The sequence below is a fragment of the Anopheles coustani genome, chromosome 2 (genome assembly GCF_943734705.1).
Source record: "Anopheles coustani chromosome 2, idAnoCousDA_361_x.2, whole genome shotgun sequence".
NCBI lineage: Eukaryota > Metazoa > Arthropoda > Insecta > Diptera > Culicidae > Anopheles > Anopheles coustani.
The window spans coordinates 77975663-77989366 of record NC_071289.1 but is presented as its reverse complement, the minus strand read 5'-3'; the positions used below and the strand labels follow the sequence as shown (position 1 = coordinate 77989366).

At 45.7% G+C, this 13704-nt stretch overlaps 2 protein-coding genes across 2 annotated transcripts in view; one reads left to right on the top strand and one right to left on the bottom strand.

Moving 5' to 3' along the window:
• The window catches only part of LOC131263301 (HIV Tat-specific factor 1 homolog), a 51856-nt gene extending 38247 nt beyond the window's left edge, over nt 1-13609 (bottom strand). Inside the window, exons 1-2 of the mRNA XM_058265478.1 lie at nt 13342-13609; nt 3287-4486 (exon numbers count right to left, since the gene is read on the bottom strand). Coding sequence (XP_058121461.1) covers nt 3287-4468 — 1182 coding nt within the window. The 5' untranslated portion in view covers nt 4469-4486; nt 13342-13609. The remainder of the gene's footprint in view (nt 1-3286; nt 4487-13341) is intronic.
• Nucleotides 9851-13508, top strand: LOC131263302 (uncharacterized). Its single transcript, XM_058265479.1, has 5 exons — nt 9851-9908; nt 10008-10226; nt 11618-11782; nt 11850-13313; nt 13388-13508. The coding sequence occupies exons 1-5, from the start codon at nt 9851-9853 to the stop codon at nt 13459-13461; spliced, it is 1980 nt and encodes a 659-aa protein (XP_058121462.1). The 3' UTR covers nt 13462-13508.
• Nucleotides 13610-13704: the final 95 nt, after the last annotated feature.

The window sequence follows — 13704 nt, the reverse complement described above, 5'->3', positions numbered from 1 at the left end:
GCGCACGTGAACAGATGGTCGGCCGAAGAGTGCACACAAAAAATGAACTTTATCTGTCAGCATCGCATGCCGCTGGTGTCCGAGACGAGCCGGAATCAGGTGTACAGCCGTTGGAACGAGACTTTCCCCAATCAGAAGGCGAACGAGAAGCTGGTCTACATTGTGAGCGATCCGAATAATCGTAACCGAACGTAAGAATGAACTTGTCCTTTGATACGAGACAGCGCGGGTGACATTTTTACTTACAAACTTGGAACATGTTTTGTTTTCCCTTTTTTTAGCGATCCGGGAAGTGTACGAATCTATAACAGCATGAAGCAGGTGTTCAAGTCGAATCCCTCCATTCAGCCACGTCCCGCTTCACACCGCCGCAGGCCGTATCGCGGCAGGAAGCATCAGCAGCAACCGGTGGTCAACAATCGAACCGAGTACATCCCGGCCGATGTGTACCGGCGGCAACAGGTGGCCCAGTACGCACCGGAAACGCACAACGAAAACTCGCTCGACAATGGCCACTCGCCTCGCAACGGATACTCGGGATCGCGGTTCAACGTGGACTTCACGCCACGCAACGGTCGGAAGGGCTATCCGCGTGACCCGGTGCGCGTACCGAGCGTGAACGAACCGCACCAGTACCCCCACCAGCATCGCCATCAGTCGGGAATGTACTCGGGACCGTCGCGAAAAACCACCAAACACATGCAGCAATCCCTTCATCACTACGCCCCAAACACTCCGCCACCTTTTAGACCAACACCACCACCACCAACAACGACGACGACGACGACCACGACGCCTGCTCCAGCCACGACCTACCCCTACACCACCACCACCACGACTCGCCGGCCAACCACCACAACGGAAGAGGACAGCTATGAGCCGCGTACCACCAGCGCACCAAAACGGCTCAGCGCGGATAGGATGTCACCGGAGGAGAAGAAAATCCAGCGGGACCAACTGCGCGAACGACTCAGCAAGCTGACCCCGGAGGAGCGAGACTTCTTCTTCCAGGACCGTGCCCGGCGGAGGCGTATAAAGGAGCAGCAGCTGCGCAAACTGAAAGAGCAGCAGCAGGACAACGAGGTCGTCCACGAGTGAGGTGGAGAAGAGCGAGCGTCGGCTCGATAACGCCAAGGTGACGCCAAGAACCCGCGAACACCGTTCCTACCGAGGAGGGGAGAGGCCAACCAGCCTTAAGCAACTGCAGTCTAACGACAAACGGCTCCCCTGAGAGACCTACGCCAATGTATTCGAAGCGAAGGGCAATGTTTCACCTTTTTTTTCCAACCACTTTCATATCCTATCAACATTACAGTTACAGTGTGTGAATCTTAGCAAAGCGACGATCGACAACTAGACACCTCAATTCTGGAATTGCGCTCGAAATACATATCGAAACAAATTGGCGATGAGCGCAGACACGCAGGGAAAATATATCCGAAAACTAAACCACACCTTGCAACCATCAACCAGTCCACAATGAATATGGTAACCATCTCACAGACAATTACAAACGCTGTGTTCTAATGAGCAAATTGTTTCCGGAACGAACACCACTTGAACGAAAATACTATCTCTGCAGAATCTAACTCCTAGTATTGTAAGCATAAGCATGTAAGCTATCTTAATAAACTGTTGCAAACAAGGACCCGGCAAACCTTCCAACGCTCCCTACTCTTGCCGTCAAAGGCATTCAACGTTACGTTTAAGATGTTTCGAAGCGAAATTTAGTATTTGAAGCGAAAGGTGTAGAGATGTATATTCGACCAAAAGAAATGAATAAAGAAAAGGAAAGTAAAGTGTTAGTAGGGGCTACAGAAGATGAGATAAAAATAAAACATCTAACAATCATTCAATAGTGTGGAACATGTGTCCACTGACCAATTGGAATACGAACAAAAAGGTTTTTCTCGACACGAACAAAACAACAAATTAAATGGAACGTTTTAATGGGAGCCAAATACAAATTAAAAACAAATAGAGTAAAGTGAGAAGATGAACTAGGGACGAAGATAAGAGCAATTAATGAATAACTTATGTTTCAAACGATAGGGTGTAACGAAAGGGAGGGAAATTTAAACTGAAACCGTTTTGGACAAGAAACTGTTGGTGAAATGAAATCTATGTTTGATTGCTTGATCATGCAGGATTAGAAACTAACATTAGCGGATAGAACTTATTGCCATACTATTACTACTACTATTAATACTACCTACTACAACGCGCGATCGAGTCAGGCTCCCATGTAATAAGTGGAAATCAATCTTCAAGCACTAGGGCTTGAACGAAGATTGCGCAGCGGTTTGTTTCGTAGTTGCAAACGTGTAGTCGAGCCAAAAGCAAAGGCATAACTATTTGTAAATTAACTCAACACACAAACAAACTATATTTAAAAGAAAAAATACCAACATAGTGAACGTAAGAAGGAATGCCAACGCGGCAAACGGGCGTGTTCCACTGAACGGGAAAGGGAATCGATCCTGTTATGGGCGAAAGGAAATTTAAGGAGTCACCAAACGGATAGGTCCAGATAGAATTAGACGGTTAAACAACGATTTCAAACGAATAGTATTGCGTTGGGAGCGGATGGAAGAAAGTGAACGGAACAACCAGTTTTAGGACCCTTTAATCATTGAATTTTTATCCAATACACCACGGAAAGAGCTAGGACGTTGGACGCACCATAGCATTGTTTTACAAAAAGCATCCTCCTGTTTAAAATAAAGTATTACTTGACCGACGGGTTTTTTTTTGGCGGGGATTAAATAATCGACACCAGCGGGTAAGTAACCTCGTGTTGCAACGAAAGAAATAGTATAAATATATTACAGCAATTGAACTTTTGAAAACTATAAGGTAAAACCTATATCAGCATATTTTTAAACAGACATAAATATTGAGAAGAAAACTAAAGATGAAAAAGTCTAAAAAAAGCATTTTTTCTAAAAGTTTAATTTTGCAAAAGTTATATATGGAAGCACAATATGAAAGAATATTCCATTCAAATGACTTTTTCGGAACGAACAATAATGAATTTATATTTAAAAAATCAAAGAGATGACAGTCCCTTTTCATTTTGTGGCATCTTTTAAACCCCAACAATTCCTTTAGCGAATTAAAATGGAATTGGAATTGAAAATATTAAAACTGCCATTCGTTAAAGTAATGCCACTTGAATCAAAACATGGATTCAACATGAATGAAAAATAAAATAATATTTAAGGAAATATTCAGTTATTAATGAGCATAAGAACAATCATGAATGGTGATTCTTTTGGTCACTTACCTTGATGTAATGACACAAGCCGTCACCTTTCAACTGGCCATCACTGTCGCGGTACAGTTTCAGCTTGAGTTTGTGCGTTTTCGGGTCCTTCATCACCATGCCACATTTGGACATCAGTTCACCGAACTCCTCCTCGGTGACATCGGTCGGCAGGTTCGAAACGTACACCTTTGTGTTATGTTCCGGCGCCAGCTCGAACCACTTCGGCGGTTCCGGCGGTGCTTTTCGCTTCTTTCCTTTCGGTTGTTTCTGCGCATCGTCCTGTTCGTCGCTGATGCTGCCATCATCATCGTCGGTTCGCGGCGGAATCGGTGGTGCCACATCCACCACCTTCGGAGCACTGGCCGTAGTCGGACCGGAAGTATTGTCTATGAACCCGTAGTTTAACTGATAGATTGCCATAAAGTCGTCGTCGACCTTGGGGAACCAGGCCTTTCGCTCGGTGTCCCAGAAGTACACGGCCCCGTCCTTGTCTCGGTATGTATGTACACCGTCCTCGTAGCCATAGTCCCGATCCGGGTCGTTACCGCCGGCGGGTGTGGGTTGCTCCTTCGGGATCCACTTCCCGGTCGCTGCGTCCCACCGGTAGAACTCCGTCTCGGTGGCGTTCTGCTGCTTCGGTATCCATTCCTTCTTCTCATGGCACCATCGGTAGTGTTCGTTTTCGTATGGATTTTCCGAAGCGGTCCCACCCGAACCATCCGGCTCCGTGGCAGTCGCCAGGGGAGTCCATTCGTTTTTCTCCTTACACCACCGGTACTGATACTTGGTGGCCGGATCGGTGTATATCGCTTCCCCAGCCGCGTTGTACGTGACATGCTCCGCGTACTGATCCTGTCCACTCTTTACCGGCTCACCACTGACTTCTGCCTTTACATCTCCGCTTTCCTTCTCCTCCTTCTCTCCGGTAACTTCACCCTGTTTAGAGTCATCTCCTTCGGATCGATCACTTTGCTCTACACTTCCCGACACACTTTCCACTGTTTCACTGGTCGCAGCAGGCGTTTCTTCGCCACCACCGGACGAATTTGCCTCCATCTCAATCGCTCGGTTTTCGTTGTTGGCGTTCTCTGAATCGGTCAGCATAAGGACGCTCGATGCGGACTCGGCGCTGCTCATCGCTGCTAATGCACTGCTGACGTTCACCGATGACGGCGGGCCACTGTCGCCGCTGTCGGACATGGTTTGAAGTTTGAGTTGCTGCCGGATGAGGAAAAAAGGAAGAAGAACAATAAATAAAAATCGACCATCAAATACGTTTATCTACTGGAGGTGTAGGGTTGATACTATTGGCGATGCTAACATAATACAATGTTAGACAAAATAATATTACTTATTTACAAAAAGTAGAACTAAATGGAACAGCATATATATGCAGCATAAATATGTTATAAATTCCCAAACTGACCCACCAGAAAAGTGTCTGACACTGAAAATCTATGCCTCAAAAATTGTTAATCCTTACCCCTCTATTGGCCAACCCCAATTGCGGTCACCAGTGCGCTCCTCCGATTAGGGACAAGGTTACCCAAAACTCGTCGCGGTTCCAGCCAAAACGCCGACGTTGGCACAAAAAGAAGGGCAAGGTTGATGGGAAAATTTCGTGCATTTCACGCTTTCCAAGCACAACCAACAACTCGTGGTCCAGAACCACCCCATCGTTTTCAGGTTCGCGATTTTTACCACCCTTTAGGAACGATAGGTCGCTCTTATCACGGGTTGAACATTTCTACCCCCTGCCGTAGGCGAAAACAAATTAAGTCGTATTAATTCCACCAGATTTCGCATGAATGGAACAGGGAAAATATACTACTATCCGAGCCCAACAACCTCTCCAGGGCTCACAGTCCACCGTCGGTCCGTCCGTGGAGTCGATCGATTCGTCACGACCCACGCCGCCACTAATCTAGGTGAGGGTTAATTGGCCGGCTTCCGAGATGGACTATTTTCCACCTGCAGCAAATTTAGGCCCCTAGAGGTCACACCACCGACGAATACGTCACAGCGACGTCCCTTCCGGCAGGATTTAGTTCCCACGATGAACCCACACCGTACGTCGAGGGGGAAAAAACACTAGAGTGAAGTGAAAAGTAATTTGCACTAGTGCCAAGCTGCTGGAGCTCACGAAAAAATCACGATCCTGAATAATAAATTCACCATTTTTGCTCGCTTCCCACCACCGACGGGAACATTTACTATTCAAATTGCGGTAGCGCCAGGATTGGACCATTTTACGGAGTAATTGACACGATGGTAGCGTTCTTTTTAACTGGTTTATTTACACCAGTACGGCTGGCAGCGGAAAATAACATTACATCGAAACACGGAAACAAGCTTTGCGTTGATTCGAGGTTTTCGTTTTGCCAGGAGTAGGAGAAACTTTAGTGCTGATAAAAAATGGAAAGGGCATTTCATTAAGCATGAACGTTCCTTAATGGTTCGAAAAATTTCTAAATTACCGGTGGAGGATAGAAAATATAGGTTTCGCATGTAGGTGATTACTGCCGTGTCGCTAAAATAGATAGCAACTACCATAATTAGCAACACATAAAACAGAGAAATAGCTTTCAATATTCTGTTTTTTAACTTTTAATAATATTTTAAGATGAGTAAAACATAACTTCAAATGTCTAAAATATCTATCGTATGTTACTCATTAGATATAAGAAAAGATATCAACTATTCGCATCATAAAGTTTTCCAGTTACGGTGATCATTAAAAAGTCTTCTAATTTCTATCACTATGCAGTGAAAATTGCTCTTTTTGGAAAAATATTCCATCAGTTGCTTCCGACTGTTAAAGTAGCATTGGACGTACACTTATTATTATCTATGATGTATCTCAATTATGGGAATAATAAGCATGAGAGTCACCTGCGACACACAATCAATCGTGACATTTACTGGCACGCTTCTTTTCTGCACTATTTTCTCGGGGTAACGTTCATAAAGTACAGGCTTTCAATATTTCATGCTACCGATCATTGACCGGTTCCCACCGACCAACGATGGGCAACTACTCCCCGAGAGCATACCACTAACTGATGGGTAAGTTTTATTTCCAGTAGCTCCAATTCTGGGCATATTTATGCTGCCCTCTCCAATGCATCCTCGCCGCTGCCCACGGATGGTTAAATTATGCATTTCCATCACACACTCACACAAACCATCCACCGTCAGCCATATTAGGGCTTCGTTTTGATGAAAAAGCCACCCCACTTTCGTCGTTCGGTGGCACAAAATGGGTTGGCGCTGTGTTGAGAAAAAAAACAAGTCCAATTGGCATGTTCATGGATTATTCTTTGCCTCCCCCCCGACGCCTCCCGGGAGAACGGGTTCGGTACTGGTGCTCCTGGCTACCCATGAATTGGTGATTATTGCACACTATTTCATGCATTTTAGAGTGGAGTGCGATACCCGCCGGCTCCACTGCACTCCACTACTAGGGAGGCAAGTCCCGGTGTCAGTTTTTCCGACGACCGAAAATACGGTGCGGTTGTTAGGTCAGGTTGGAACTACATTCGGGTGTTATCCGAACGTGCCCAGTCGGGTGTAGTTAATATTTAAGGCCAATGCGAGCGCGCAACGAGATGATCATAAATAGGAAATGTTTCGAAAGAGTAATTAAACAACAATAAACGAAGGACTATGAATAAAGGCTCCATATGAGTGTGAATGCATGGGTGGATTTGCCATCGGGCAAATTACTTCTAAACCCTCCAACTTTCCCGTATGGTACTAAGTAAACAACAACCTCGGAAATGTGGAAGCGTTACGAATATTTGTAAACAAAATATGGGCGCATTCCTGGGTCCAAGTGCAGAAATTCCTTCACACGTACGACACCAACAATTTTCCAACATTACCATGGTAATGCTGTTGGTTGTTTGCCAACCGGTTCACTGGAGGAGTAATAGACGAGTCAGTACTTATTGAACGGCGCCTTGATAGTAACGGGCTTTCCGTAAACAATTCCTTTAGCCATGCGCCAAGAAGCATATAAATTTACCGCCGAACCGACTCCTTTGAGCACTTTAAATTGTTTCACGCGCACGACACCGTTGCAGGTGTTAGTGTGGGAATGTTCCCTCGTACAACTCCAGGGAAGACATCCCTTTTGCAGGAGGTTCAACTCCTCAAGCAACTCTCCTGACTCTCTTTCACTTATTCCATTTTTTTTTTCTAAAACCAGCAAACATGCAACTATGCAACAAACAGTCAAACGGTTTTGTTTTGGAAACGGCGCCGGGTATCCTTTAGCCGTTGCCGAGAAATGGTGGTCCTTAGCGTGCCAGCTTTGCTTCAGTGTGACTCGTCCGTTCGGTGCAAGCAGTGCAAGTTCAAGGATTTCAATCCGGGCGTCGTGCCGTCGGTGAAACATTCCGATACTGTCTCGTTGACTGCAGAGCATTCTCCCGTGGGGCGTTTCCGATGAGTTCCATCGTCGCAACCGGATCGCTAATGAGAAGCTGCAATTAGTCTATCGTGGGAAGGACGAGAAATGAGGATGAATATAAATGTGCCCTTCTGCCCTCCTCTGGCGGGACATCGAGTGCAACGGAATGAAGGAAATGGAGCTCGTTATCCCGTTTTGTGATTGTTGAATATTCATGGTATAATATCGGTGAGGATCGATGAATAAAATAGCTTTGGTGCTCTAGATAACTCTTCGCCTCTACGGAGAAAAGTAGTAAAGGCTGTGTATTTCAAGAAGAAAAAAAGGAACTACAATCTGATCGGAATCGAGCGACAAACCAGTGCATCAAAGCCGGTAGGAAACCGGTGGCCCGAACACTACTGCCTTTCATCGACCCGCAGGAGGATGTCGATATAAATATGTTGATGAAGAGAAGTCGAATTAAGGCCCCCTTTCTCGATAGACATTCTCATTCCTTTTCTGGCTAAAATTACTCCACTTTTCCCCCCGATTAATGGGCACACGTTCGATCGGGGTTTTGTGACACTTTTGCTGGGAAGGGACGAGCATTATTCGAGTTGGCCTATTTTGTGGGACAAACACACGCCCGGCGCCCGGGGGTCAATAGACTGGACACTGTAGTTCTTTCAACTTTACCTCTTTACGGGCGAATAAAAATCGATGACGGTAGCCTCCTGCATGTCCTGTTTGGTCGGCGCAAGTTGCACCGGAACGGAACGGTGGAATGTGGGAAGATTTCCTGTCGAGGTTGCCGTATACGCTTTTCACGACCGGCGCCGGTGCAACCGAAGGATAGCACTGGCACTATGGAATACATGTTGAATAAACGAGCAGTAGTAGCGGTTCTCCATGGCAACTTGATTGTCAACTACGCTAATGTGTTGTGATATGCCTCGGTGAAGTGTGCATATGCAACATGCTACGAGCATGTGTTGTATTATTTACAAAATACTTTTACATTATCCTTTGTTAAATCATGTTTGGGTAGGGTATGGAAAAATACGTAATTAATAACATTTTTCCACCCATACGTGTTGCGCCATACTACCAAACTGTGAACAAAATTTAAAGAATAGTTCTTTACGTAAGAATTTTTATACCAAGGCTACACTGAACCGATAAAAACCTATTCCAATACTTGGCACAATCAACTATTACGCATCCAACATACATGACAACTGTTTATTGCACGAAAAAACTAACGGTAATCTATCGTCCATCGCTAATAGTGCGACACCGAGGAGTCCACGCCACCCTTATGGCGCCAACGAAAAGCAGAGTATCCCTAATGAATCATTCATACTCGGCCACCAGCAACGCGTCAAAGCTATACCTCAATTATTAGACAATCAATAAAACCCGCCATCGACCCACATATTACGCGACATGCATACCGCTCGAAACTTCCCACCGAATTAAAGGACATCCCTGGTCCGTTGGTTCCCAACACACCATCTACTTGTTTTTCCCATTAGAATTTAAGCTCAACCACTTTTTGTTTCCTTTGTTGTTGGCCACCACCACCCACAGAAGGAGTGAGGGTGTCGACTAGGAGGCAAGTAGAGTGTATCATTCATGTTTTCACCTTCGACCACAGGTCTACTAAAGCAGCGTACGAGGAAGGCGAGTACCGCAACAGACGGATCCTTCCCACAGCCCAGCGGTCACGTTACTTGGTTTGGCGTCACTGTTTGGGGTTGGTGTGCGTCGGGTGACCTACAAGTGAACCACGCAACCACCTTACCACGTTGGCAGGAAAGCTAACGTACTCACACGGTAGCGGCGCTCAGTTGCGAACGGACCACCAAAGGCATACCAGCGAAAGCACACGGCTGGACGGCGCAAGGATACACCCACAGAAGAGTATTTCGTAAAAAAGGTAGCAGTAGAACTGAACGCTGGAAAAGTGCGCCAATCGTGCCCGGAAAGTGACGGAGGTTTCAGTGGGAAATCAGCGCTACTTAAGGGATTTCTGATATTATTTTCTGTAAAAAGACGGAAGTGTGGAAACTTGAAAATCAAAAAAGTAATAAAGTGAAGTGCAGTGCTTTAAGGATTAAAAAGTAGAACACGGCGAATGCATTCTGTTGATTGCCAATCCCTTCGGTAGACCGCAAACAACAAAAATGTGCAATACAACGGACCAAAACGGAAGTGAAATGCACGTGGAAATAGAAGTTCCAGGTAGCTTTAATACTCAAAATGTGTTCTACTAAAATATTTAATGCAACGTCCTTTATACTTCTACCGTTTTTCTCGTCTGTTCCTTTCGCCTCCAACTAGACACGGGAGCGGTGTTCACTTTGGGTAAATCGTACCTCTACGATGACACCATCAAGGAACAAACGACACCCGTGCCGAACGTAAGCAGAACCCCAGAACCGCCCGGAAATGATGGTGCACGACGAAAGCTTCCGACGCGCCAGCAGAGCTACTTCTTCGTCAAGAATGATCCGATCGTGAAAATTGTGTGCGGCCACAAACAGAGTGGCGTCGTTTGCGGTAAGTATGCTGTATTTAAAGTGTGCTGCAAACAAATTAACTGTCGAATAGAGTTCCGACAGTGATATTTACCCACCAAGGGGATTCCTGAGGGAAAGAAGAAATGAAAACGCAATTATTCTAGGTTCATTGAAATAGTTTTCTCGTGAGCACTCTCAAACAAAAGGGAAATTCGGAAACCTCATCAAACTCGGAAGGGCTTTGTTGAATGGAATAAAATACGTTTACCAAGGAACTGTTATGTTGCAGAAAAGCGAAACAAATTGATGCTCATGTTGTCCATTGTTATCAAAACCAGGAAGTAAATTAATTGTTCAGGCCCTTTTTAGCAACTCATCAAAACAATGATAAAGCATTTCCACATCCAGGGCACTTGACTATTAATATATTCTCCCTCTACTTAGATGTTTTTCATTATTTCCCTAAGTTAGTCAAACGTTCAATAAAAGTCAAGAATTAATATTAAACAAAATCAAATTCGGATAAGCTTGATACACAATTCTAAATCGAAAATGTTTCAACCAAATAATCAACATCGCCCGCAGTTTCCTTCACCATAAAATCATTGGTGTCAAGTACAAACTGGTCCACTTTCTTCAGGTTTATTTGCCGTCAAGAAACAACGAAAAGAAAATGTATCCGCACCACGCGAAGTTGACCTTTACCGACCAATTAGGAACGTTCATGAACTTGACTAAGAAACCACCCACTGGGCACAAGATTCTTTGCCATCTTTGCGTGGTCTATTCACCGCGAGGATAATGAAATCATTTGTTCCTTCCCAAAGCCGTGGACTGAAATCTTGCCGACGACAAAGAAAAGAACGAATAGACGAGTGACCTGCTGCACGAAACCCTGCACGTGCCGAACGAGGCGATTAGTGTGTCCACCCGCTAGTACAGCTTTAATTGTGTCCATATATCTATCGCAAAAAGGCAAATGTGCATGCTACATTAGTCTCTGTTGCTATCACCTGAATCACTTTATGGATTTATGGTATGTGTGGAAAATTCCAGTCCAATTTTTTTCCAATTCTCACGCCGATTAATTAACCAGTGAAAATTCACAGTCACGAGAAGTCGGTGCGACACGAGCTTTTCCTTTCCCGGGCGGCCAAATGTCAACGATGCACGCAATCTTGCGATTAGGACGTAGGTAGGAAAAATATTTGTCCACTTACAGAGGCCCTCGAATGGCTTGTTTTCGAAATTTCTCCCGTGGTCCGTATCTAGACATTGCTTTGGCGTCTCTTCCGTCACTTAAAGTCATCCAGACGAACAAGAATCTCTCGATATTTCCGACATCGCGTGGTGCTGTTCTTAACCTGGTGTTGGAAGTTATTAATCATCGGGACGTTTTGTTGTTCTCACTCGATTCTTTCTTTGTTTCAGAATCTGGACGACTGTTTGTATGGGGATACAGCCAGCATGGGCAGCTTGGACTGGGAAACACGGACACCATCCATAAACCTTCCTGCGTGCGTTCGCTCAAGCGATCGAGAGAAAGAGTGCAATCATTTTGCTTCGGAGGAAATGGCTTCTGCGTGATCCTTACAGGTATTTTGTAAATATTTTAATTTATAACACAACTAATCAACAATGTTATTTTTCCTCCGCCCTTCAGAGACGGGAAAAGTTTTCTACACTGGAAAAAGTATTTTCCCGTTCAACGCGAAGGTGACCTCATTGCTGGAGGCAACAACGTTGCATAAAAATCCCACCGACAACAGCGAGTTCACACCGTTCCCAGTGGAGCTACGTGAATTCAACGATTGTCTTCAAGAAGAGGGCGAACGTTTCACGGAAGCCGTCGCTGGTTTCAACCACTTTATCCTGCTCAGTTCCAGCGGCGTTTGTTATGGCTGGGGATACAACAGCCACCAGCAGCTCGGTGGAGTGGATTCGCTGAAGATACTCTCCCGGCCGGATCGAATCGCCATCGAGGGAACCGTAGAGCGGGTGCTTTGTGGCAACTATTGTTCGCTCTTCGTGACCACAACGAACGAGCTGTTTCTGGTGGGGAAATTTCAAAAGATAACCATTCCCGTGCTCAAGCCACTGTCGAATGTGATGCTCCCGGCGAAGGTGAAAGCGGGCGAGATTACTGGCTGGGACTGCATCTACTTGCTGCTCGAAAACCATCAAGTGTTTCGTTCCACGCGAGTTCCGAAGGTAGACGACTTGCGGTTCGAGCCGTTTGAAAACCTTGCCGGTTTGTTGGGTGAGGATGAATATGTCACCAAAATGGCATCGGCAAATGATTGCATTTCTTTCGTCACCAGTCGGGGTCGACTGCTGACGACGTACGACGATGACTGTCCGTTCACGGCGTCGGAACACTTCAAGGAGTTGAGTAAATTTAAAAACTTCAACGTTACCGACATCGCCAGCGGCACCGAACATTCCCTCGTGTTGGCTTTCCCCGCAGCGGAACGGTTGGACGTAACGCGTGCACTGGAGCTGCTTCGCAATGGCACTCCGATTCCTACCGACCTGCAAGCCGACGCTCAGATGGCACAGGAGTTCTTGCGCAACGAAAAACGACGCCTTCGCCGGGAGCACGTCGAACGGGAGATCTCCAAGGACGAATCGATCACAATCGAAACAGGAGCAGATTCAGAGGTGCGCTTTATCAACGACGGCATGGATATAACGAGAAGCCGCACGCCAAACGGGAAGCACAAGAGTCGCCATCACCTAAAACCGTCCGAAGAAGATGAAACGGATCGCTTCTCGGCGCACAACGAAATTATCCCCAGGAAAACGCACACGCCCAACATCAGTCAGCTGATCGACTACAGTGACGATGATAACGATAGCATTTCGTCCCAGTCCACCTTCAACGACGAAGAGGAAGCGGCAGAGAAAGCGGAAGAGGCCTACAACAAACAGAATAAAAATGGCATGAAAAACGACAGCAACAACAATAACCACAGCGACGACACCCGGAAGCACAGCCTCGGGAGTAAACTTAACGGTAGCCTTGGGAGCACGAAGTCCAGCGACAGGATGAGAAAATTCTTCAAGGAGCTGAAGTCGAAAAGTATGGATGTTTCCTGCAAGAATCCGGGGGTCGTTCTGGACGACGGTGAGTTCGGCCGGAAGAGTTGATTTACCTTGATTCGATTTTAATGACGGCTTCTGTTTCTGATTCCTTTCCAGACGTCAAATACTCCAAAAACGATCAGATGATCCAGGCGGAGGACCGAGCCTCCAAAGTATGCACAATAATGTAGTTTCACTTGCTCTAGGTTTTGAATACTGTAAACATGAAATAAATCACCTCAAAAACCACACCGTTCTCTTGCAAATGGAGTCCTACTATTTGAATGGAATGAGAAACGATTTATAATTGGAACACTTTGTACAAAAGCTTTCACTTCACACTTTGCATTTAAACGAAAGTACTTTTCTTCCGCTTTTATTCGTTGAATTGAACATTCCTACCGGCATCACGACTGTTTACAAACATCTGAAAC